The sequence below is a fragment of the Carassius auratus genome, chromosome 24, assembly GCF_003368295.1.
Source record: "Carassius auratus strain Wakin chromosome 24, ASM336829v1, whole genome shotgun sequence".
Classification (NCBI taxonomy): domain Eukaryota; kingdom Metazoa; phylum Chordata; class Actinopteri; order Cypriniformes; family Cyprinidae; genus Carassius; species Carassius auratus.
The window spans coordinates 3,005,076-3,031,843 of record NC_039266.1 but is presented as its reverse complement, the minus strand read 5'-3'; the positions used below and the strand labels follow the sequence as shown (position 1 = coordinate 3,031,843).

Genomic DNA, 26,768 nt, shown 5'->3' with positions numbered 1-26,768 from the left:
TCAGATTGGGTAATTTTAACCCACAATTACACATACTATATAAAGGATAAATGTTCAGTGGAAAAAAAAATTGTATTATGCATTCATGCTCTTAAAGGAATAGTTTGAGTTTGTTTTGACAGATTTGGAGAAATGTAACATTACATCAATTGCTCACCAATGGATCCTCTGCAGTGAATGGGTGCCGTCAGAATGAGAGGCTAATAGTTTATAAAAACTTCACAATAATCCACAAGTAATCCACAGCATCCAGGTCCCTTAGTTAACATCCTGTGAAGTGAAAATATGTGTGTTTATATGAAAGTCCTTATATGAAAGAAATATTTACTTCATATCTTTTTATTTGGTGTTTTGTGTGACAAAAAAGATTGGATTAAAAAGGTAAACAATAAGACATTCAGTGAAAACAATTTGTCATCCGGATCAAGAAAGAAATTTGCACAGATCAAACAATGTTTACAAAAGAAAATAGACCAAATTGTTCCTAAAAAAATATATGGGTAGATTTTGATTTGGGAGGATAATAGGGGATGGACTTCTTTACTTGTTTGATATTTGTATTAGCTGTTTGTACTCTCATTCTGACGGCACCCATTCACTGCAGAGGATATATTGTTGAGAAAGTGATGCCAAATGGTACATTTCTTTAAACATGTTCTGGTGAAGAAACAAACTCATCTACTTCTTGGATGAAAAAAAAAAACATTAATGAAACTCAATGGGTACCGTAACTGTTTAGCTAGCACCATTCTATAAAATATCATCTTTTAAGTTCCACAGAAAGTCATACAGTAATTGAGGGAGTAATTAATAACAATTACCATTTTTGGCGGAACTATCCCTTTAAGAAAATTTTGACAAATAAAAATGGTCTTGTTGATAATGGATAATTGGAATATTAAAAATTGCAAATACTCAAACACAAACAGAAAATTAATTCAATTTCAGTATTAATAGGTTTGTTCAATCGTGCAGCAACACTGAAAATCCAATGGAAACCATCTGTATTTTCATGTCTCAGTATCTGATTCTCAGATAAAAACCACAAAGCCAAGCACATGGCTTGTCACACAATGTCTTAGCATCATTGAACTATCCCTTTAAGATACGTTTGACAAATAAAAAATAGTCTTGTTGATACTGGATAACTGGAATATTAGAAATTTAAAATAATCAAACTCAAATATAAAATCAATTAAATTTCAGTATTTTTAGCATTGTTCAATTGTGCATGAGCACTGAAGTTCCGATGGAAGCCATCTATATTTGCATGTCTCAGTATCTGATTCTCAGATAAAAAACCACAAAGCCAAACACATGGCTTGGCACACAATGTCTAAGCATTATGTCAAGTGATATTAAGTTCACTGAAGTGCTGGCACACCGGCATGGTGCTTACTAAATACTGGCACCATCCATTTGCCATGTGTTTACTTACATTGCGAGACTCATTTGTGAAGACATCTGTTTCTTTTGTAGGGCATGTTTGTAAGTAGGATGTATGGGTAGCACTTATCATAAGGCAGCATTAGGTTTTGTCATTCATTGATGTTATTTAGGTTATTCAACCAATGTTATTTAACCAATCAGAATGAACACCTCAGGGCCTCAGAAAGACTGCTCAGATATCATCATTGCAAAACTGCTGTTAATCTTAAAGGCACTTGACTCAGTATGGAGAAAATAGCTCTTAATAAAGCTAATTTTGCGTGACCTTCTGCAAAAATGTGGGGTTAGAAGGCATAAAACATACAAACAATCTAGCCAACACTAAAGCTCCCCCAAAGCCACATGAATAAATATAGGCCTCGTCTGATTCTCATCAACGTGGGCGTATATTGGTGTATAGTTTCACATTAACCTCAACTTAACATCACATCAATGATAATAATATAAACCATACACTTGTACTTGTGTCTAAAACTGAACTAGAGACTCACAATTATTTTAAAAGCGCGCTGCACAACTCTGTATTTAGTTGCATTAGCAAGATGTCAAGTCAAATGTAGTGACTTTTAGCCTATGTTGTTTCAAAGCAGGTTGTAATATTTATAATATTTTTATAGGTCTATCTTCATGTCTTATTCTCATTGAGCATATTTTGAACGATATTTAACGTTGAACCCGTTGATGTTTTGCTATGCTAGTTGACATATATCAGTATTAAAATTGGATATACGTCTAAATCCAACTTACTTTAATGACTTGGGAGATAATATAGCTGCATTTTGCGATGATATAAAAATGTAAACAATGAAGAAGATGAAATTTGCTTAAGATGTCGCATATATGCAGTGTAGTGGATAAAGTTGGATACACTTAAACATCCACATTTTTATAAAATATAATATAGTTACATGTCGTAATAATAAAAAAAATCATCAGCTAGTTTCTAGGCTAATATAGCGTGCGATTTACGCAAGTGTTTGTGGATCAAGTTAAACACAGACTAATATTAGACTATGCTCATGCATCCTTATGATCCATTTCACACTTGACAGATGTTTATAAAAAAAAGAAAGAAAAAAAAATTAAGGAATCTGCTGAAACGTTAAAACAATTAAATATGAAGTTGTTTAGGCTTTTAAAGCAGGCATCCAGTAGAAGTGTGATGATGTCGGTTAGTAGACGTCTTCTTAAACATGTCAGAATTTGCTGATCTGAAGGCCAAAGTGAGAAAAAATTGGAAATGATGACAGAGATGCAATCTGATAAGAGACGGATAGAGAGAGAGAGAGAAACAGATGCGTAACTGAGAGTGTGAAACCAGAAACAACTACAGTCTGCGACGAGCTACAGGTAATATAAGCTTTCAGTCACTTTTCTTCTTTTTGATTAGCACCTCACATGCTTTTATTTCTGCCATGTGTGTTTGCTTAAGTTTTCTTTGTAGTTTTTGTTAAGCAATTTGGTTTAATTTTTTTCCCCTCTGTGGTTTCTTTTGTAATAACTCATGTACTTTCCATACTAATTGAGGTCATAGCATTAAAATAAAATAAAAAAATCCCATTCTCAGTAGAAGGTGAGAGTTTAGTCGCATGGTAATTTAGTTTTATGGTCACAGACTTTTTGTAAACAGAAAATATTTGGTTTATTATTATTTTTAATTATTTGACTAGAATCTGACAGTCATCTCAGTCGTCTAATAATGGTCTCAGATATGTTCTGTTCAGTGACTTGTTAAATTAATTATAATTGAACATTCACAGTGAAGTAATGTTGTGTGGAAGCTGCAAGAATACACTTGACTTTTTATTGCAATCATAGTCACTATGCAAACTTCAGAAAATGTCAAATAAACATCACAATTCATATTCTGTTTGCGTGTGTGTTTGTGTACACACACACACATAAGATCTGTCAGTTTTTATTAATATATATTTGTTTATTTGTTACAGGGTAAAAGAGAACATGCATTGCTCTTTTTTTATCCTCACATTGGTTTGTTTCTCTCATAATTTGGTGAATTTTATAACTCGGGGTAAGCTTTTTTATGCACTATTTTATTTAATTATATATGTATATACAGAGCTGGGTAGATTACTTACAAATTGTAATCCATTACTGATTCCACATTACATGACAAAAAAACATAATCCATTACATTACACATTTCAGGTAACATTACCAGACTACTTTTAGATTACCTTTGATCTAACTTATTAAATTATATTGATTTAAAAAGAATAATCTTTTACCATATTGATAAAAAAAATGCAAAGAGTAAGAAAATATATTCAATTTGTTGTATTTAACAACATAAAGTGCATTAAACATTACATTATGTCAAGGTTTCTTCCCATATATATATATATATATATATATATATATATATATATATATATATATATATATATATATATATATATATATATATATATATATATATATATATATATATATATTTGCACAGCATTTATTGTGATGCATTACATGTCGCTTATAAAAATGTGTTCAGGTGAACAGTACGGTCTGGAGTGTCTCAGTGATTATTTATCCAGTATCACCTGCTCTCTGAACATCTCGGCTGAGTCTCTGGGCAATGAATCGTCCTTCTGGCTTAATTTCAGCTCTTTTGAGTGAGAATACTGCACTGAATCACAAGCACACGTCAGTCAAATCATGAACATACTACCAAGCAGTCGTCTGCATGCTTGCTTGTGGTAAATGACTCTGTTTTTGTGTAGCGAATACTTCGAATGCACACTGAAGATGGGAGAACAGTCGTTACTGTGCGAGTTGGATTTATCACCGCATGTGACTTTCACCGATGTGGACAGCTTCAGGATCTCCCTCCATTCCAGTTACCATGGCAACAACTTCTCCTTTGTTCTAGATGATGACTTCATGCCTAGTAAACACAGTAAGAGCAAGTAGCTACACGCATTTCAGAGGCACATGAGACCACAGCTCTGCTCACTGATGTTTGTGTGTGTGTGTGTGTGTGTGTGTGTGTGTGTTGCAGTTCGTCCATTCCCTCCGTCTGACCTGTCAATGCACTGGGAGAAAGACAGGGCTCTTTTCCAGTGGCAGAGCGGATATGATGCCAACAGAATCCTTGTATCTCACTTACAGTACCAGCTCAGCATTTACAGTCAACACAAGGTGTGCGCTCGCTTTAAAAGTATAGTCATTTTTAATATTTATTTAAAGAATATTCTAATGCTTATCAAGGCTGCATCTATTTGATCAAAAATACAGAAAAAAAATAATTTTGTGAAATATTGCAATTTAAAATAAGAGTTTTCTATTTTAATATACTTTAAAATATTATTTATTCCTGTGATACACAGCTGTATTTTCAGCATCATTACTCCAGTTTTCAGTGTCACATGATCATCAGAAATCATTCTAATATGCTAAATTATAATTAATATTGAAAGCATCTGTGCTGCTTAGTATTTTTAGGGAGCTGTGATACTTTTTTCTGGATTCTTTGACAAAATTATAAATTGAAATTAAAAAAAAAGAACAGTGTTTATTCAAAATAGAAATGTTGTGGTACAATATAGACTACTATTCAAAAGTTTGGAGTCAGTACAATTTTTATTTTTTTTTTTAGAAATCAATACTTTTATTCAGTAACGATCTGTTAAATTAATAAAAATGAGTAAAGACTTATATTGCTTGAAAAGATTTCTATTTTGCATTAATGCGGTTCTTTTAAAATTTTGATTTGTCAACGAATCAAACTAAAAAGTTTCACAGGTTCCAAAAAATATTAAGTCGCACAAAAGTTTCAACAATTATAATAAATCATCATATTAGAATGATTTCTGAAGGATCATGTGACACTGAAGACTGGAGTAATGATGCTGAAAATACAGCTTTGATCACAGTAATAAATAATATTTTACATTCTTTTTTAAAATATAATTCTTAAAACTTTTGGTATTGTTATTGTTGTTGTTCTTTTTTCATTTTTGTCTGAACTGTTTCTTTGAAATCAATGTGTAGCCACTTTATTCAAATGTTCTTGGTCATGTGCACAATTCACAAATGCATGTACGTATTTATAGTCATCAAGTTCTTTTTCTCACGGTGATTTGTTTTCTGATCTAATTTTGCTATATCTAAGTGTAAAGACACGACCACACAAGTTTGTTCCTCTTTTAAAATCACTTATTCAAAATTAATAGACATATTTAAAACAGTTACATTTAGTTTTTCATTACAGAAGTGAAACAGGATGTGAACATCATTTCACATTGCCTTGTTTTATCAATGATGAGACTTTCTATTAGAGTTTTTGTTTTACACTGTGGGAGTAGCAATACGTAGTATGAGTAGCACCCAGTTTCATGATCAAGTGTGTTTTGCACCTGTTGACCCCATTTGTTACTCATTTCTGAGGTTCCTCTTTAAAAGTGCTCTTAACTTTCAGATGTTTGTGTTTCAGCTGTATGAGGTAGAAGCTGCTGACCAGAAGGTGGATGTGGATGAGTCTAGATTTGAGCCTCACACAAATTACACAGTGCGTGTGAGATCGCAGCCAGATCAAGAAGATTACAAAGGCGTGTGGAGTCCGTGGTCCCCTGCGTTACACTGGAGATCTGGGAACCTCAACAGAACGTCCACTGGTCAGTTCCCCAAAAGTCAGTTTACAGAACACTCAAACAACTGCAAAGAAACCGTTAATCTTACATACTGTGCTTAACATTCATCTCCCTTTGTGTGTTTGAGAAGAGACTCCAGGAGGATCTTTCCATGTTGCCTGGTATCTACTGCTATTGCCATTGCTACTGGTCCTTCTGTCCTGTATCCCATATTCTAGGTAAAAAAAACATTATCTGCAGCATCCTGAAATGTTCAGATTTTTTTTGTGTGTAAATAAATGACAGGATATTTGTGTTGTAGATGGAGGAAGAATAATTATATACCATCACCAGCACCTTATTTCAGAGACTGGGATGTAGATGTTCAGGTAACTTCCAAAAACAGAAACAATTATGCATGATTGTGCATGAAGTGTGGTTTATGAGTGTATCATTGAATCATTCTCTCAACCAGGTTGTTTGAATATGCAGACTCATTCAAGAACGAAACAATCGAATCTCGTTATAAATGAATCACTGAATCATTCATTTTGTATTGGCATCGTTCAGAACAATTTCCATTGGCACAATATTGTGTGAAAATATTTTATTCTTGTTTACTGAATTATTCTATGAGCTGTTGGTTTTTCCATTTTCTGATGTGCAAAAAGCACATAACCCAATAATATTAGTGACTTATTCACATTTATTTGTGTAGTGCTTTTTACGATACAAATCATTGCAAAGCAACTTTAAAGAAAATTACGTTTCTACAATATTTAGTAGTAGCTTATAAGTGGTGACTGTCGGTTTATGCGCATATGACAGGAATTTTCAGAAACATAAATACAAGATGTAGTCAACCAGACGATGAACTCTATTAAAGGCAATTATTATATGATGCAGTCACACTTGTAGCAATAATTGTTAGTTCTGTTTGTTGATTCAGGGTTAGCATCATCTGAGGTCCTCTGAGGGTCAGCATCATCTCTTCTCAGGTGTTCTGGATCCAGACTGGAGCTTGTGTAAATCCTAGTTAACAGAGAAACAAATAGAGATATAATCAGCATAGCTGTTCCAGCAAAGTAAAATTGTTTAACCCTAGCTTAAGAATAAGAATGCACATTTGATCAGATACAACTGAAGTCACAAATGATGAGATGCATTATTTGAGTGCTTGGCGAAAGAGATGCTTTTTTAATCTAGATTTAAACAGAGAGAGTGTGCCTGAGCCCTGAACATTATCAGGAAGGCTATTCCAGAGTTTGGGAACCAAATGTGAGAAAGCTCTACCTCCTTTAGTGGACTTTGCTATCCTAGGAACTACCAAAAGTCCAGCGTTTTGTGACCTTAGGGTGCGTGATGGGTTGTAACGTGGTAGAAAGCTAGTTAGGTACGCAGGAGCTAAACCATTTAGGGCCTTATAGGTAAGTAATGATAATTTGTAACTGATACGGAACTTAATAGGTAGCCAGTGCAGAGACTGTAAAATCGGGGTAATATGATCATATTTTCTTGACCTGGTAAGGACTCATCAGAAACAGATAACATGTTTCGTAGCTTACTGTTTAATATAACACCCAGTTACTGTCTAATATAACACCCAGATTTCTGACTGTAGAGGAAGTAACAGTACATCCGTCTAGTTGCAGATTGTAATCCACAAGATTCTGTGTACTGTTTTTGGTCCAATAAGTAATATCTCTGTCTTATCCGAATTTAATAGGAGAAAATTATTGGTCATCCAATCTTTACAATTTTTTACATACTCTGTTAGCTTAGATAATTGGGAAGTTTCATCTGGTCTCGTTGATATATATAGTTGAGAATCATCAGCATAACAGTGGAAACTTATTCTGTATTTTCTAATAATATTACCAAGGGACAACATGTATATTGAACAGCAGAGGACCTAGGACAGATCCTTGTGGCACTCCATATTTTACTGGTGATAAATGAGATGACTTCCTATTTAAATAAACAAAATGGTAGCGATCGGACAGGTAGGATCTAAACCATCTTAGAGCCTGCCCTTGAATTCCTGTATAGTGTTCGATCGCAGCACTAAAATCAAATAACACTAGCAATGAGATGCAGCCTTGATCTGACACAAGAAGCAGGTCATTTGTACTTTTTTTTTTTTTTTTACATTTGTAATAAAAAAAAAGTGCAGTTTCTATGCTATGTATGTGCTCATACAGATTTTTTTTTTTTTTGTATGAAGGAGCACAATTGAGAAAAAATTCTAACATTTTAGACCTAAATGGAAGACTTGAAATTGGCCTAAAATTGGCCAGTTTCCTAGGATCTAGTTGTGGTTTCGTAATAAGAGGCTTAATAACCGCTAGCTTCAATGGTTTTGGGACATGACCTAAAGATAACAACAAGTTAATAATGTTGAAAAGTGGTTCTTCGGCTAAAGGCAACAACTCTTTCAGTCATTTAGTGGGTACAGGATCTAATAAACATGTTGTTGGTTTAGATGCGGCGATAAGTTTATTTAGCTCTTCCTGTCCTCTAGTTGTAAAGCACTACAGTTTATCTTTGGGTGTGATGGATAAAACTAAAGTATTAGACCCTGTAGAATATACATTTGTTATTATATTTCTGATGTTATCTATTTTATCAGTGGATAAATTAAATTTAGATGGCAAATTAATTAATAAATCAGTCAATAATACACAAACTCTAGCAAGTTTTTATCACTTTTTTCCATAAATTGAGATACATAAAATGTCTTTTAGATTTATATCCCCAAAAATCTGTTAGGGCCAATGATATTGTTGTTAACTGTCTAAACATTTTAATAAAATAACACATAATACAAATATTAGATGAAAAAAGGAAATTAAATGAAGTACTATAACTTCCACAATTAAAACTGAACACAATTACAAAAGCATTAATTTAAATGAAAACTAAAAATTGAAAAATAAAACTATTGCAAAACGTAATAAATACTATAATAGTTTATAAAAAATGCTAAAATATCCCTAGTCTTGGCTTTTCATCACTGTCAAATGAGACAGAGAAAGATAACAGATGTGAGAATGATAGCTATGGTTTCGCGGTCTTATCAGATAAAAGATACCAAACATGTTTCTGACTTTGCAAACCCATTTGGGTATTTGAAAACCACAGTTAATTTAGAAAACAATTCTATAGTTGTATTCTTAAATGCAGGCACACGGAAGAAACATGCTATTTTATGTTTGTCAAATGAAAGGCCGTTTTGTGGGCATCTAAATTCAAGTCTTGGGTCAGAGTGCACGCTTCCATATTTTAAAGTTAATAAACACTGAATAGCATCTGCATTCTTGCACTGTTTAGCATGACCTTTGATAATTAGATTGATGATTTCTAGTGTTAGCATTAAGAAGATCTAAAGATTTGCATGCATGGGTGCAAACAGTTGTTCTCGGTTCTGACCGAACCAAACTATCATTCTACTAATACATGACTGCTTATAGTCTGATTGTGTTTGTATTTTCAGATCCGCTCAGTGCTGTCAGGTAAGATGAGAGATATAATGCAGGGGGAGGAGTCTCTCCAGATTGACATTCTGACAGAGAGCACAGACACGCCCCTTCAACCCACCACCTTAGACTATGAGAATTTGGGAGAGCTCGACGAGCATGAGTCTCCCAGCATGCCGCATTCTCCTCTGGGTTCAGAGGTCGACTCAGGGTGTTGGATTCGCGATTTTGTCACAACCGAGAGAGGAAGCATCACATGCAGTGAGGACTACTGCACACTTTCCAGTTCACACACTTATGCAATCTAACATGTTGCATGCAAGCTACTGTTCAAAAGTTTGGGGTCAATAAGATTTTTTTAAGACAATTGCTTTATGTACCAAGGACACTAACATTTAATTAATCAGAAATGACATTGCAGGCATTAATGTTAAAATATTTCAAAGAAACTACCTATTCAACAAAAAAGTCTGAAAGAAATATGAAGCAGAACAACTGTTTTCAGCTTTGATAAAAGTAAGAAATGTTTCTTGAGCAGCAAATCATCATATTAGAAAGATTTCTGAAGGATCATGTGACACTGAAGACTGTAGGAATGATGCTGAAAATTCAGCTTTGATTACAGAAATAAATTAGATTTAAAAAAGGTTTTTAATTTCTAATATCTCACATTAAATGAAGCCTCAAAATCATTTAAAATCTTACCAACCCCTTTTTGAGTGGTAGTGTACATGTGGCACAAGTTTGGAAACTAGACTAAATTTGAACAGAAATGAATGTATTAAAATTTTTTACGTATTAGGTAATGTGCTTATATACTACATGTGCTTTTGCTCTTTGCACAAAAGCATAAATATCAATGTATTCACACATGCTTAACTGCTTTTTATTTTACTAAGCAAATCCTGCTAAATAGCTGTATCATAGCAGTTTATTTAACACAAATTACATCAATCAATCAAGTAAACGGTATGTAATCAGGCATTTTAAGGTGAAAAAAAAAGTTAAAACAAAGTACAAACTTGAAATTTTTTCACTACTTTTCACTATTTTTTTTTTCCTGTATTCTTTTTTTAATGTTTTTATATAAAGCTGTTACAATGCTTTCGGTCCAATTCTTTCTTTTTGTAAATATGAATGTTTACATGATCATTAAAGCTATGCAAATGAAAATGCAACAGGTATGATTTCCGATACATCAACTCAGTAAACATCCATACCAAAGATGACAACCATCTCTCACCCTTTTTCTGTTTTTAGCCTGTCATGAGCATTAAGTCGCTGTGCCAAGTTTAAACACCCCTCCATCAAGCTGTTTTTAAACAACGCATCTGATATATATATATATATATGAAACATCTGCTCAGGATACACACACACAATCTGCAGATGCATATTGTAGAAAGAGCTTTATTAAACATACAGACACAATCAGCGTGAACACAGGACACATGTTCCCATCAAACAAACAAGAACCCATGTACAGCATGTTTAAGAGAATTGGATTCTGGTTCTGCTGCTCACAGGAACATTTATTCTGGACTTTATTTGAAGAATCAGCATTAGACAATCCTAGACAGATCTAAGACCACACGGCTGGTCAAATACAAACACGTCCAATGGAGAAGAAACTGGTCCTAGATCAGCATTCTGGGGGGAAACTTCACCATGAGGCACTGTCCCACACACGTAACGTAATAAACCAACCTAAACCAGAGCCACACGGGACACACGCACTCGCTCGCTCACTCACTCACTCAAGGGAAAACGAAGCCTCACGAACAGATTAAAATGACGAGTGTATGCAAGCACACACAGACAGACACACCAAATGAATAAAGAGCTAAAATCCCAACAGTCCGTTTTTGATCGAAGACTGAAGTTGTGTATGTGATTTCGCACGAGCCGGTTTGAAATGCAACAAGGTACGGAATCACTGACTGTGTTTTAAAGGAAACGGACAGCAAATTAATTAAAAGGGAAGAGGAGGAGTGGGGAAGAGTGTGATTTTTTTTTGTGGTGGAGGGGAAGGGGTCAGGGTCGATGGCACAGACGTCATGTTTTTAAGTCCTTTTAGTCCCGATGAGAGGATAGCAGGAGTATTTACATATTCCCTCTTTCCATTCGTCCATCCCTCCGTCTCGCTTACGACGGGGAGAATTTTTTGGCCTGTGCACGAACTCTCTTCTCGTACTCCACTCTATTCTGACTGTAAACACAAAAAGACAGAGCGATCAATACATGAAACATCTCACTTTCAGTGTCATGAAACTAGTGAGCTGCCTACCTAGGGAACATTAGACACATAGGTGTGCTTTCAAAGTGAAGGATGTTCCAGACACTAGGCAGCAAAATAATGCTTCCTTATGAATCTAAAACAGATCTGCACTCATCTTTTGTGTATTAGGCAATCCCAGAATGCACTGGAATGGTAATGCATGCTAATACTCCGTTAAGTATGAATAAAAAATGTTTCTATTATGATAAAAAGATCATTTCCTCCACATTTTGAAAACAATGCTTTAGTAAATCAATTACGTCATAGATCTAAAAGTATATCATAATTGTATTTTTATCTCGTATTTACTACTTAGTATTTAATCTCCCAAAGATAATCGAGAGTCCTAATTATGACATATTAAAATTGACAGTCAATTATGAGTCATAATTATGAGATAAAAAGAAAAAAGGCCAAAATTATGAGATGATAATCCACAATTATGACACAGTGATAATTTATAAAAAATAATGATTCAAGTCAAATTTGAGTCAATTTTGAGACTGATATAAAACTAAAAATTATTATATAAAAAGACCAAATTTTGACATACTAATAATCCATAATTATGAGGGAAAAAAATCAAAAGGTAATAGTCAAAATTATAATATAAAAAGTAAAGAATATAATTAAAAAGCCAAAAGTGACAGTCATAATTAAGACCAAGTCAAAATTTAATTAAATAGCATAATTATGACACAAGATAATTATAAACAAAAAGAGAGGAAAAAAAAAAAAAACTCAATGACCCCCTTTTTTTTTTTTATTAAATTTGACTTTTTCGCATAATTTTGACTTTAATCTCTGCTGAGTTCTACTTTCAAAGCCAAGTAGACAAAAAAAGCTGAAATTATGAGGGACAAAAAGCCTTATTTATGATATTCAACCTACATAATATTTTTCGTATCAACTCAAGTGGTGGAAATGGGTTTAATATTCTATTTCTTTGTTATGGAATCCCAACATTTTTATGTGCAACCATATTGTTATTTTAGCAACATCCTAAGCTGCACTTTCTTGTGCGTGTCTCTCATACAGCTGACATTTTGAGTGCTATTTCTGTGAGAAGCCTGTGAGAAGTATTTCAAATCAACCACTTGTGAAGTTCTATTTTTATTTGCTCACTAAAATTTGGAAGTAAACACCACTTATGTTCTAGAACTCATACCAGTATATAGTGTACGCCTCCGCCTGAGCCGGATCCTGTATGTTCGGTTCATTTAGCAGCTCCTGAATCCCTAACAGAATCTGAAGGAAGAAAAAAACAGCAAGATGAGCTTTAATAAAAGAGCACTGTAGAACTCGAAGCACTAGAATAGAAACGACTAGACTTTTAAATGGACCTGTTTAATGGTAATGGCAGGCCTCCAGTCTTTATCCTCCTCTAGTATGGAAAGACACACCGTTCCTGATGGATACACATTCGGATGGAACAGCGGAGGCTCAAATTTACCTTTTGAAAAGAAGCAAGCATTTGTGAGCTGTGATCCAGGCAGCATGGACTGGCTATGTGCAAAACTCACATTTTGGGGGTGATGAGGGGTAGTCATCTTTAAACAGCATCCTTAACTTGAACAGACCTCCTTCCCATGGAGTCTAGAGAGAGATGGAGAGATGTCACATGATGCTACAGCTGAATAATCGAATTAAAGCTTAAAGGAACAGTCTTACCCCCTTCTTTCCTGGAATAGCACATTCCCAGTTCATAAGATTCATTGTACCGTCAGGGTTTTTCGTAGGCACAGCAACAAAGCCCTGAGCACCAGAGGATACAATGCATATGTATTACAGGGTTCTCAGTTTTATTTTGTAGTATATATCCAGAAGTGAACAGGTGTGCACAGGATTTAACTGATTGTTGTGTGGACTGCAAGTCAGTTTATTAACAGAATACAAGGGTTACTCACGAATGGATGGTCTTTCCGCCATGCTTTGCGCTCTTGTGCAAGTCGACTCAGAGCAATGCCAGACATGACCACTGAACCTATGGAGAAATTTTAGTTCTTATAAAATATTTATATTATGGAATATCTGTAGATCATTTATATCTATATTACCCATCTCATATATTTCTGCCTGTGACAGATGCACACGAGAAATGTTCGAAGGGATTTTTAATCTAATCAAAAAAATTTTAGCAGCCAGGCAAAATTAGTATATATATATATATATATATATATATATATATATATATATATATATATATATATATATATATATTAGCAATAATAAAACTTACAAAAAAAATTATTTTTTACTGGAAACACAATTATGGATTAGTATTACCAAAAAAGATAAAGTAAAATTAAGTAAAATAAAAGTTGTGAGAAAAGTCAGGCTGTTTCAGTCCAATGCAATAACAATAACTAGCATTTCAGGTAAAAAAATAAATAAATAATAATAACTTAATTTATATACTTTATGTGGTTATCATAATCCACATGTCTTGAATGTTATCAAATCCACAGCGTGACATAATGAAGATTTGACGTCGCACTTGCAATTAACCACATTTGCATTACACCACAATCAAAACGGAGGTCGTTGACTTCCTTTTACGAGGAAATAATAAAGTTTGTCAACAACAGATTATGATGCATGATAGATTATGTGATAGTAGTAAATGCACAAGCTTGATTATGGCGTCATAGCTCAGGTTTTTAAGTCCTCATAATAAGTTCGTCCTACACGATTACATGATGGAATTTTAATTCCACGTTATGACTCCATAATCAAGGAAGGTTTGGACCTAACATTATGACATCATAAAATCGAGTGATGGAACGCGGTTCATGAGCGCGCGGGACAAAGAAACTCGACTTCCTTTGACGCGAGCGCGCGTTCACACAGCAACCGTTCCAAACAAAACCGACGCGAGCGTCTACCGGCAGCCAAAAAACAACAACACATCGACCGTACTGACAGAACCGCCTTACCTCGAGAATCCCAGTGTTATTCGACTTCTGGGCCCACGTATTCGAATCGTCTTCGACTCGGAACCAAACCTGTGAAGTTTCCCTCCCGAAAACACATTCGGTTCTGAAGCAGTCTAATCAGGACCCCACGGCACGACGCGCAGATCGCCTGAAGGGAAAAGTCTGTGTCGGTCGAGTCAACGCGAATGCTGTCCGTTCAACAGACAGATTTGTTTAAGTATTTTCTAGCTTTGACATACAGGCGTATGTCAAATTATACGTTGTATTTTTAAGATAGTGGAAACAATTTGGAGCAGGCATTCTTTTAGACGGCTAACATTTAAAGGGACAGTACCTACCACAATTAAAAAGAAAAATCTATCTAGGGTGTACTTCATACAGTTTCAAAGAATTAGGTAAGCTTACTAACAATAAATATTAATAAATAAACAAATAAATAAAAATTAATACAGTAGTTGTTTTGTCCTGGATGTTCAAAATTCAACAGTAATAAAATGGAGAATATAAATAGAGTTCTTGAAGCTTTCAAAGAAAGCCAAATGAGGTTTTCTGCTAAAATTTAAGGGACAGTTCACCCCAAAATAAAATATTTTGTGACTATCCAGTGGAAATCATAGAGACCTAAGAGAGGCCTTATTTTCCTGGTTTGGAAAATAAACCTAAACCAAATTTTATAAAATAAAGTTTAATTTATTACAATTAAAAGGATTTTTAATATATAGCTTTATTTTATTTCGCCCTGAAATGGCAGTTCAAGCACACAGACATGTGATTATTTTTTTTAAAATGCTTATGTATTTTAAAAGTTTGTGGATGTGTGTCTCTACATTCAGATTTTACAGTGAGGTGATTTTGCAGTACAGGTTTAGATGTTAACATTTACAAAAGTCATACAAATGCATACACTGCTACCTTAGAGAATGTATAGCAGGGTTATTTAAATCTTGCCCTGGAGGGCTGGTGCACTATAGAGTTTAGCTCCAACCCTAATCAAACACACCTCAGCCTGTTAATCAACGTCTTTGAGCTCATTAGAAAATCACAGGTAGTGGGTTTGATTAGGGTTGGAGCTTAACTCTGCAGTGCACGGGCCCTCCAGGGCAAGATTTGAATAACCCTGATGTATAGTACAGTATTGTTCAAAATAATAGCAGTACAATGTGACTAACCAGAATAATCAAGGTTTTTAGTATATTTTTTATTGCTACGTGGCAAACAAGTTACCAGTAGGTTCAGTAGATTCTCAGAAAACAAATGAGACCCAGCATTCATGATATGCACGCTCTTAAGGCTGTGCAATTGGGCAATTAGTTGAAAGGGGGGTGTTCAAAAAAATAGCAGTGTCTACCTTTGACTGTACAAACTCAAAACTATTTTGTACAAACATTTTTTTTTTCTGGGATTTAGCAATCCTGTGAATCACTAAACTAATATTTAGTTGTATGACCACAGTTTTTTAAAACTGCTTGACATCTGTGTGGCATGAAGTCAACCAACTTGTGGCACCTCTCAGCTGTTATTCCACTCCATGATTCTTTAACAACATTCCACAATTCATTCACATTTCTTGGTTTTGCTTCAGAAACAGCATTTTTGATATCACCCCACAAGTTCTCAATTGGATTAAGGTCTGGAGATTGGGCTGGCCACTCCATAACATTAATTTTGTTGGTTTGGAACCAAGACTTTGCCCGTTTACTAGTGTGTTTTGGGTCATTGTCTTGTTGAAACAACCATTTCAAGGGCATGTCCTCTTCAGCATAGGGCAACATGACCTCTTCAAGTATTTTAACATATGCAAACTGATCCATGATCCCTGGTATGCGATAAATAGGCCCAACACCATAGTAGGAGAAACATGCCAATATCATGATGCTTGCACCTCCATGCTTCACTGTCTTCACTGTGTACTGTGGCTTGAATTCAGAGTTTGGGGGTCGTCTCACAAACTGCCTGTGGCCCTTGGACCCAAAAAGAACAATTTTACTCTCATCAGTCCACAAAATGTTCCTCCATTTCTCTTTAGGCCAGTTGATGTGTTCTTTGGCAAATTGTAACCTCTTCTGCACATGCCTTTTTTTTAACAGAGGGACTTTGCGGGGGATTCTTGAAAATAGATTAGCTTCACACAGACGTCTTCTAACTGTCACAGTACTTACAGGTAACTCCAGACTGTCTTTGATCATCCTGGAGGTGATCATTGGCTGAGCCTTTGCCATTCTGGTTATTCTTCTATCCGTTTGGATGGTTGTCTTCCGTTTTCTTCCACGTCTCTCTGGTTTTGCTCTCCATTTTAAGGCATTGGAGATCATTTTAGCTGAACAGCCTATCATTTTTTTCACCTCTTTATAGGTTTTCCCCTCTCTAATCAACTTTTTAATCAAAGTACGCTGTTCTTCTGAACAATGTCTTGAACGACCCATTTTCCTCAGCTTTCAAATGCATGTTCAACAAGTGTTGGCTTCATCCTTAAATAGGGGCCACCTGATTCACACCTGTTTCTTCACAAAATTGATGACCTCAGTGATTGAATGCCACACTGCTATTTTTTTGAACACACCCCTTTCAACTAATTCAACTAATTGCCCAATTGCACAGCCTTAAGAGCGTGCATATCATGAATGCTGGGTCTCATTTGTTTTCTGAGAATCTACTGAACCTACTGGTAACTTGTTTGCCACGTAGCAATAAAAAAATATACGAAAAACCTTGATTATTCTGGTTAGTCACATTGTACTGCTATTATTTTGAACAATACTGTATATACTCAAATGTGCAAGATCAGGACAGGCAAAGTCTCTTTTAAATGCTTTGTATCCTGTCTCTCCTCCAGCCAAGTATTCAGTAATAATAACACATTTCAGCATAATAATAATAATAACAACGGTTCACCAATACCTCTGAAATATTGCCTGGATGATAATAATAATAATAATAATAATAGCAGTAGTGCAAAAGCAATCATTTTCACAAGTAAAAAAAACATTCAAAAGTTTGGGATCAGTAAGTTTTTTATTCAGCAAGGACCCATTAAATTGATCAAAAGCAACAGTAAAGACATTTAAAATATTATAAAATATTTCTATATCAATTAAATCCTATTTCAGGCTTTCTATTTATCAAACTGAGCATAATAAATATTACTGCTTTTACTGCATTTTTGATCAAATTAATGCAGAGACTATAGCTATAAACAACCCCAGACGTTTGAATGTTAGTGTAGCTAAAATCTCAACACTAAAAGAAATATTTCTCAGCAATAAAATCTTGCATTACAATGTGTACTCAACCATAGCGCTGTTGCCAAATTTGTGACTAATCACTTTTGTTGCATATATAAATCATAGGACAGTAGGGTCCAAAAGTCTTTTTTACACCTTTACATAAAGAGTTAAAATAATTAGCTTTTGAAGAAGTGTTAAATAAAGACATTATATGTTATATTATGTATTATATCTGTGTCCAATCAAATGACGTTGGTCCTTGATTGCGCTCAGATTTTCCTGCTTCCACTGAAGCTCAAGACGCTCCTTGAAACATTGCAAATCATGCAGGAGTACATGAGCATCAGGTTTTGATCATGTTATTGACTAAAGAAAATGGGAGACAAACCAAATACAGAGAGATTTGTAAGGTAAAGCATTTGTTTTAAATGCTAAATCAAAGTATTATCCCTTTTGGACCCCACTGTATGTCCATTGGAATGATTGTGGTAAGAGGTGGGCAGTGATTCAGAGTGACCCGTCCATTTCCTTTTGTTCCCTGAGACTGACACTGGTCCATCTCTTCAGATCCTGTCTCTGAATCCATGAAGATCTAAACAAACAAGCATCAGGAAGACTAGATTGCAGTGGACATGTTCTTCATGTGCTGCTTGTGTGCATCAGGTGTCCAGTGCTCTCGAGGCGTGAAGAGAACAAGCTCGTGGGATGTTCTAGAAAGAGCTGATGTGTCTAAAACATGGGAGCTCTAGATGATCATATTCTTGAACCACGTTCCTGTAGAATCTGAGGGAAAACAGCAGAGGATTTACATAATACAACAACAGATTATTAATCTGCACTAATCTATGGTCACCAATACCCTTAAACACAACAGCTATTTCTTTTAATGATATACTATGCGTACTATTTGCTGAAGAATTATAGTGTGCACATTACAGGTCAAAGGTTCGGGGTCTGTAAGAGGTTTAAATGGGTAAGTCTCTTCTGCTCACCAAAGCTGCATTTATTTGATTAAAAATACATTAAAATCAGTAATATTGTGAAATACTATTACAATTTCAAATAACTGTTTTCTTTTTTAATATGATGTAAAATGTAATTTATTCCTGTGATCAAATCTGTATTTTCAATATCATTACTCCAGTCTTCAGTGTCACATGATCTTCAGAAATCATTCTAATATGCCAATTTGCTGGAAACTTCAAAATAACAGCATTTATTGGAAATAGAAAAATATTTTAACATTATGAATGTATTTTACTGTCACTTTTGATCAAATTAACACAACTTTGCTAAATAAAAGTTTAATTTTTTTTAACAAACATTTTACTGACCTTGGCTTTCTCACTGGGTTGAGTGTTGCTGCTGTTCGATTGGTTGTGCAGTTCCTTAGAAACAACACACAAGAACTCCGCCTGATCTTCATTACCATAGTTATAGGAGGATCCGATATTGACCAGCTACACAAAACATGAATGAGAGAAACAGACAGAGTTTAGCAACTGTTTTCAGTCTCAGAATGACTAAAGATTAGTAAAGGAGTAGTTCACCCAAAAATAAACATTTACAGAATACTTACTCACCCTCAATCCATCCAAGATGTACATGTAGATGAGTTTATTTCCTCATCAGAACAGATTTGGAGAAATAGCATTCCATCACTGGCTCACCAGTGGATCCTCTGCAGTGAATGGGTGCCGTCAGAATGAGTCCAAAATGCTGATAAAAATATCACAAGTAATCCACACCAATCCAGTCCATCAGTTAATGTCTTGTGAAGCAAAAAGCTGCATGTTTGTCTGAAACAAATCTATCATTAAGTTAAGACAGTTGCTTTTAACTAAAATATGCAGCTTTCTGCTTCCCAATAACTGGTGGACTGGAGTGGATTACTTGAGGACTATTGTGAAGTTTTTATCAGCTGTTTGGATTTTCATTCTGACGGCACCCATTCACTGCAGAGGATCGATTGGTGAACAAGTGATGTAATGGTACATTGCTACAAATTTGTTGTGATGCATAAACAAACTCATCTATTTCTTGGATGACCAGTGTACATGTTCAGTATATTTTCATTTTTGGGTGAACTATTCCTTTAAAGCGACAGTCCACCTTAAAATGTTGCTGATTGTGCATCACTGGAAACATTTCCCTTGCCTTAACTCAGGTTTGACTTCAGTGATAACTGGTCATGGAAACATGACGTTTGGCATATTTTTAATATTAACAAGAATGTGATTGCAGAGCTTTGTGATTTACCTAATTTTGGAGCTTGACTCCATTGGTTGAAATGGTCATTTTAGGTGAACATTCCCTTTAACGAAAATACAACAGGGTGCACATACATTGTTTAACATGCAACTGAATGCAAAGACTCAGCCCTTGTTATAAACATGTGAACAACTATAAACATGCAGAAGGTGTGAATCACCAACATCCACGCAGGGGACAGCATTCACTGTGACCATTGCAATGAAAATCAGCATGCAGTGGTTAGTGGGAGGACAGGGGATCGTTGGACACACCTCTCCACTGTGGGCAGGGTGAGTTTGGCTTGACTCCTCCCCCTTCACCTCTCGAGACACAATCAGGAAAAACTCTGACTTCTGGGCCCGCCCATAACCTACACTGACAAGCTGCAACAACCAATCAGAGCGTAAGGCGGGGCCTGCATCACACACCGCAGGTCAGCTGACCTGGCGTGAGCGATTCTGATTGTTGTGGAGCGTGAATGATCCGATGAACTAAAGCCGGGTTCGATTTACCTGCTCAAACTTCCATCCGTCTGACATGGTCGAGACCATCTGAGTAAGTTCTTCTTCTTGACACTGCAACACTCTGTAAACATGCTTGACTGGCGTCTGAAAACAGAGACAAGGATGGAGGAGTATGTAAAGCATCTGTCTAGATAGATAGATAGATGCCTGGGCTAGCTCTTTTTCATATAATGTTATATGTTTATGTATAGTACATTCATACATTTTTAAGTCCATTATACATTTTAAGTGTCTTAAGGTTTTAAATATTATCCTGAATATTTTGAGTTAAATGTAATTTTATGTGTAAAGTAGATTAGTTAGTATAAATTATTGCTATTGCAAATTATTGCAAGTAGTTTTAATGCTTTAAATATAAGGAGACATATTTTGCTCCATCAAGTAAATGTTAGCCAAAGTTTCTAGCAGCAAAAAAAAAATCTGAATTCAGTCACAAAACAGTCACTTTCTCTGAACCTAGAATACATCTTTTGACATCAATGCATTATTGTGCCAGCCAGTGATATTACTGTCTTGATATGATGAATCATCGTTAACAAACTATTAAAACCATTTTTGATCAATGAATAAAATATAAATATTAAATGGAATAAAATATTAGATACAAAATATGAAATGTTGGCAATGATCTGAAATAAGTTTAAGCTGAAGCCCTAAAATTCATAAATGGAAATAAAAACTAAAACTGTACTTAAAGTAAAAATGCTATAAGCAATATTCCTTAAAAAATAAAATAAAAAAATGTCAAAAGTACATAATAAAATCACTGAAAACTAGACTAAAATAAGTATAAAAAGTAATACTAATAATAACTCTGATTCACCTACAGTAGCATATCTCAGTTTAAAGTCTGTTTTTATCTAAAAATAAATCTTAAAGGATTTCAGTGTAAGTGTCAGAGTGAACTGTGTGTTCCTGCTTCCTTACGTGTGTCGTCTTGGCTTCTCTTTCACTGATCTTTTCTTTGATGAGTTTTATTAATGATGTGATGTTGTAAAACTCTGCCTCTTCAAGAGCTCCTGAGACACACACACACACACATGAAAGCTATACAGCAGCAATCACAGTCTCAGTCGTGTCAGTTTGGCTGTGGATGTGTGTCGTACCTTCCTCCGTCAGGTTCTTGTTGAGGACCAGCTTCCCATGTCTCAGGTAATTCAGCACAGGCCCGAAATACATGGGATCCCTATCAATCAAATACGCCCCAGACTCATCCTACAGTAGAAATCAACAGACAGAGAAAGAGAAAGAAAATATTATATATATATATATATATGGGCCAGACTTCTGTCCCACAATAAAAAATAAATAAAAAAAGCATTTAAATATTTAAATTTCAGATGTTTACTAAGATCCTTCTAATATCTTCTAAAACCCACAATAATATTTCTAATATAAATATGCATAATATATATAAAATCATCATTTATTAGGTACTTTCAGTTGGGATGTGTGTGTCCTGAACCCTAAGCCATAAATTCCAATTTATGAAAATGATATTGAAATAATTTTTGTATTTCCCCCCTGAAAATCTATGTAAAAAAAACTCATGTCATATTTTAGTCCATTTCATTTTAGGTTCAAAGGCATCTAAAACTGTCACTACCAAAACAGCCACTACTGAAACAATTGGTAGAGCTTTTGTAATTGTTTTTTGGTATTATCCCATTTAAACTGGCACTACTGAAACAGACACTATCTAAACATGTCATCATTGTTTCGGTAGTGAGAAAAGGGAACACATAATCCCCATATTTGGGGGAAATAAAATTTTAGTACAGTTACGCATTTTTTTATTATTTTTTTTAACATTTAAGTATGTTTCAGCAGTTTTAGTATACGAGTTAAAAGTGCAATCGCTACCAAAGCATTACTGTAATTACCGAAAATGTGCAGTCACTACCGAAACATGGGATTAATAATCAGCTAAGATTTTATGATAGATTTTGGTTCATTATATATTCAGACTAATGAATCTTTAACTTTAAAATCCGTATGATCAACTGCTTTGCCTTTTACAAAGAAAAATTTGTAAATAAAAAAAAATTACAACAAATATCATAAATTAAAATTTAAATATTGTTAAAAAATATTTTTTTATTGATTTAACTCCAATTTATTTTTAATAAGATAGCAAAAAAATATATATTTACCATTTAGATGCAAGCAAAATCTTATTAGGTCAATATAACCCTTCTAATGAAATTTATGTCTACTGTGTTTTGGTAGTGTTCTATTTGGCGAGAGGACAAATATTCCATAATGGTCTGAAAATACAATATGAGAATTAACTGCACAATTAGAAATGTGTGCATTGGATAGCATACAGTTTGCACACATACAAATTAAAAAAAAAAAAAAAAAAAAAAACTTATTTTTTCCCAAAGATGTTTCTAACTCTGAACCAATTTTGTAGAATGGCACATGAGTGAAAACCAAGTTCTCGCTATTATTTCAAATTTTTGTTTCTATTTCAGTATAGTGTGCGAGTTAAGAGAAGCATTAGAGGAAAGAGAGTTTAAACATTTATGCGTTGTGCGCGTGTGGGACTCTGCTTTTCTGTCTGCAATGGCACGCAGGCCACAGTCATAAAAAAATCTACGCACTGCCTTCAACCAGGACGATTCAAACCAAACCTGGAACAGTGTGTGAGTCTGAAATCACCCTTTTTATCAAAACTGGGGCACAAACGGCGTGGAGTGATTTCCCAGAGCCTTAGAGACTCCTGCTCTTTACAGGGTTAAAGCCTCTAGAGAGCAGGATTATTCTGGATTAGGGTTATTTTGAGATTACCGCTTGAGATTTGAGAGATGAGAGGAGGTGAGACAGCCGGAGCTGTGCGAGCCCAAAACAATGTGATGTGCGCTGTGCAAATGACATAATTTTTTATTTTGCTATAGTAAAATGATATCACAAATGTGCACTTTAACTATAGTTATAATAATTATATGACAAGGTTTAAAGAGGAAGTGCGTAAGGTTTGTCGCCTTTCAAATCCAAACAAAATAACACATAAATAATTACGGTTTCAAACAAGTTTCCCAAACAAGTTGCCCCGCCCCCATCTGGCATTGGTTGAACTAACATTTGGCCCCGCCCCCAAACCAATGCAATTGGTGGAGACAATAATCTGGTCCGGTTGGTACTTACTTTTACTTTTACAAAATAATCAAAATACATATGTTTAACTTAGTAATTATCTCTGGATATTATCATGAGATACTTATTAAGATAAAGTTTTTTAACAAATAAATATAAAATCTAATTTTTAGCAGTAAGATTTAATTAGAGTTTAGGAAGTTATTTTATATTACATCTTTATTTCTTCTCAGTTTTAATTATTTATACTTTTTTAAAGTTATGTATTTTATCAGTTTTCTGATATAAAATGGTTTTTACTAGTTACAAACTAGTTACAAAAAAAAACTTTTATAGAACTTGAGCTTTAATGTAAATTCAAATAATAGGCAATTTTAATAATGTAGACCACAGACACTTTTTATTTTTATAAAAAAATGTGTATTTCATCCATTCAACGTCACAATAATGCTGTTTTCTACTCAGTTTTCAATTTTAAAAATATTTTTAAATACAATGTTTGATATATTTGATCAGTTTTCCGATTCAGAGTGGTTGGATAAAGAACAACAAATTTACTACCATAAATTCTCACTTGATTTTACACTGAAAAACTGGAGCTGATGTAGTCATACTGAAGTCTTTCATATTAAATAATACTATTACGTCTACTACTGTTTTTTACAAATTAATTTAGCTGTAACGACTTTTATAAAAAATACTTTTTTAAATGTTGAAAATAAAACAGAAAATACTATTTGTAATACTTGAAAATTTCACAATTAATTTAATGCATTCATTTGTAATTTATTGGGAAATTTACTAGTCATTTCTGAGTGAAACTAATTTTTCCACATAATGCAAATTCTTAGGTTAATTAGCAATTTCTTTACAGTGCATTTTCTGGCAGCAAAATACAGGTTCAAACCAGATTCTAATATTTTGGGGAACAATATAAGACATAGCATTCACTTGAAACCTCCGACAGTGATCTTTGCCTGAAGCGACCCATGCAGCGTAACCTTCCACCCTGATCTCTGACACAGCTCAGGTGTCATAAGCCGGATTGTGTCCAGATTACAAAACTGGGGCAGATGTGCTGATGATGTCATCGCAAGGCCACCCCAGGATGCCCCAGACCTACAAGGTGCCACCATCCACCCGCATCCACCATCTTCCCAGCCATGAACACTCAGAGAAGAACAGAAGAGAGCTTGTTCTGGGTCTGGGAGAGGACAGAGGAGGGGTGGAGTGGACAGTAAAAGTGTGCTTGTTCGTGTCCATCCGACAGGAAAACAACTCTAGACAAAAACAACCATCTGGACAAGCCCCAAACTACCATAGAAACAATACAAATAACTCTAGACAACAATATAAGCGATTATTAACCTATGACGCGAAATACTCATGACCCATTTAAAAGAAACTCCTCAAAATTGAGAAGAAAGAGATCTTTTGTCTTGTGAATAATAATAAATAAATACAAATTAAATGGTCTGTTTATTTATTTTACAATTTAATGTACAGCTTTCAGTTTTGTTTACACTATAGCTTCTTAACATTTTTTAAAAATTATGCACTTTTCTATTAATGTTCATATATTAATAACAGTATCTCACATTGACTAACAATAGGTTTGTATAAATAAAATTACATATTTTAACAATTAAGTTGCCTAAATAATGGCAGTATAATAGTATTATTTAAACTATAAATGAAATAGGTTTTACTGCACTCTACTTTTCCCAGTCATACTTTATAAATTACTTATAGATTAACTAAATAAATAAATGGTCTGTCCAATATATTACGTTTTAAACTACAGTAGAATAAGCGAATTGTTCTCTAAATTAAATAAATCAGAGTGTAGTTACCTTATCAGAATCGAGGTCTGGCTCTGTTTGGCACAGCCGGAACAGGAACGATTTGGGATCCCTGCAGAGCGTCTGTCTGGTGGTCAGAAAGTACGTGCCACCGACGTTCAAACGGACCCACGTAGAGGATCTGTGGTTAAAGGTCTGCACCGGAGCCGGTCGCAGACAGACGTGCCCGCTGATCTCGCCGTGAGTGTCGGTCATCCTGCGCTCGGTGTTCCGCTGAAATGCGTAACGGTGACAGCGCGCCTCTCCAGTGACCAACAGACGGCGCAGAGAAACACCCCTCACTTTTGTTTTTAGGCTCAAGACACTGAAAAGACACGCGCTGTTGTTATTTGCGTCATCTAGACCCACTGTAACGTTTCGCGATCGAATTTTCAGGGATTCGAAAACGAATCATTCTTTTGAATCGATACTTTTAAATTGATTCAACCTAAGCGCTTGTAGCAAAGTGTTTGGTAATCACTCATCTGTTACAAAATAATAGTTTAGCAGTAAAATTGGTAGACGGGAAGAAAATAATAAATAATGAAAATAACAATTTAGATATATATATATATATATATATATACATAGGTGAATAGGTTGAAGCGAATCGTCCGAACGAACCGATTCGACACAAAGATTCTGATTCATCAATAACTACAGATTTCAAAAAGAACATCTGGATATTTAGCCGCGTGAGCAGCCTGTCTAAACAGCATTTTTTTCTAGATCATATGATGCCTCTGATTCGTAAATGCCCAAAGCCCATATATATTTTGGTGTGGAAGGCTGCACGAACAAATGAAATTCCGTGTGTTTACTACAGAGGGCGGTAAATTCATCTCTTAATTAGAAGGTCTAACTGATTTCCCTATTTGTAAATCTGACTTGTAAATAACACATATAACAATATATATAAGTATGAGGAAATATGTATACATTTATTTATAATGTTTGAATATTACATTAACATACGTTTTTTTCTTTATGCAAGAAATCATTTTTTTTTCTTTTTCCTATCAGGGGAAAAACAACTTATAAAACAACAAAATATTATATTTACAAAATAAAAATACAGCTGTTCAAACAGATGGAGGAAAAA

General features: G+C 34.6%; 3 protein-coding genes across 4 annotated transcripts; 1 reads left to right on the top strand and 2 right to left on the bottom strand.

Moving 5' to 3' along the window:
• The first annotated feature begins 2,737 nt into the window (after nt 1-2,737).
• LOC113042098 (interleukin-9 receptor) lies at nt 2,738-10,730 on the top strand. Its single transcript, XM_026200675.1, has 9 exons — nt 2,738-2,799; nt 3,399-3,481; nt 3,959-4,079; nt 4,188-4,363; nt 4,466-4,605; nt 5,900-6,095; nt 6,187-6,274; nt 6,358-6,424; nt 9,529-10,730. The coding sequence occupies exons 2-9, from the start codon at nt 3,412-3,414 to the stop codon at nt 9,817-9,819; spliced, it is 1,149 nt and encodes a 382-aa protein (XP_026056460.1). The 5' UTR covers nt 2,738-2,799; nt 3,399-3,411; the 3' UTR covers nt 9,820-10,730.
• Nucleotides 10,731-10,905: 175 nt separating this feature from the next.
• On the bottom strand, nt 10,906-14,879 carry LOC113042099 (SUMO-conjugating enzyme UBC9-B-like). Its single transcript, XM_026200677.1, has 7 exons — nt 14,726-14,879; nt 13,697-13,773; nt 13,461-13,544; nt 13,313-13,385; nt 13,133-13,242; nt 12,958-13,037; nt 10,906-11,720 (listed from the first exon to the last, which is right to left on the bottom strand). Exons 2-7 carry the CDS (start codon nt 13,760-13,762, stop codon nt 11,657-11,659), a joined length of 477 nt encoding a protein of 158 aa, XP_026056462.1. The 5' UTR covers nt 13,763-13,773; nt 14,726-14,879; the 3' UTR covers nt 10,906-11,656.
• Nucleotides 14,880-17,490: 2,611 nt separating this feature from the next.
• LOC113042097 (BTB/POZ domain-containing protein KCTD5) lies at nt 17,491-26,187 on the bottom strand. 2 transcript variants are annotated; one of them, XM_026200673.1, is made up of 7 exons: nt 25,679-26,187; nt 21,833-21,941; nt 21,654-21,745; nt 20,715-20,810; nt 20,475-20,585; nt 19,284-19,409; nt 17,491-18,732 (listed from the first exon to the last, which is right to left on the bottom strand). In XM_026200673.1, the coding sequence occupies exons 1-7, from the start codon at nt 25,880-25,882 to the stop codon at nt 18,703-18,705; spliced, it is 768 nt and encodes a 255-aa protein (XP_026056458.1). In that variant the 5' UTR covers nt 25,883-26,187; the 3' UTR covers nt 17,491-18,702. The 2 variants fall into 2 exon arrangements, with proteins under 2 accessions (XP_026056458.1, XP_026056459.1); XM_026200674.1 differs by lacking the exon at nt 20,475-20,585 and having other exon boundaries at nt 25,679-26,183.
• Between the last annotated feature and the right edge of the window lie 581 nt (nt 26,188-26,768).

Excerpts from the sequence above, each read along its gene's own strand:
- LOC113042099 (XM_026200677.1), bottom strand. The coding sequence starts at position 13,762 with ATGTCTGGCATTGCTCTGAGTCGACTTGCACAAGAGCGCAAAGCATGG. Across the intron at positions 13,386-13,460 it reads CTATTCCAGGAAAGAAGGGG|ACTCCATGGGAAGGAGGTCT; the intron begins GTAAGACTGTTC and ends ATCTCTCTCTAG. Across the intron at positions 13,038-13,132 it reads CTGCCATTACCATTAAACAG|ATTCTGTTAGGGATTCAGGA; the intron begins GTCCATTTAAAA and ends TTCTTCCTTCAG.
- LOC113042098 (XM_026200675.1), top strand. The coding sequence starts at position 3,412 with ATGCATTGCTCTTTTTTTATCCTCACATTGGTTTGTTTCTCTCATAAT. Across the intron at positions 4,364-4,465 it reads CTTCATGCCTAGTAAACACA|TTCGTCCATTCCCTCCGTCT; the intron begins GTAAGAGCAAGT and ends TGTGTGTTGCAG. Across the intron at positions 6,275-6,357 it reads TCCTGTATCCCATATTCTAG|ATGGAGGAAGAATAATTATA; the intron begins GTAAAAAAAACA and ends TTTGTGTTGTAG.
- LOC113042097 (XM_026200673.1), bottom strand. The coding sequence starts at position 25,882 with ATGACCGACACTCACGGCGAGATCAGCGGGCACGTCTGTCTGCGACCG. Across the intron at positions 20,586-20,714 it reads ACGGATGGAAGTTTGAGCAG|CTTGTCAGTGTAGGTTATGG; the intron begins GTAAATCGAACC and ends TGGTTGTTGCAG. Across the intron at positions 18,733-19,283 it reads AACCCAGTGAGAAAGCCAAG|ATTCTACAGGAACGTGGTTC; the intron begins GTCAGTAAAATG and ends GTTTTCCCTCAG.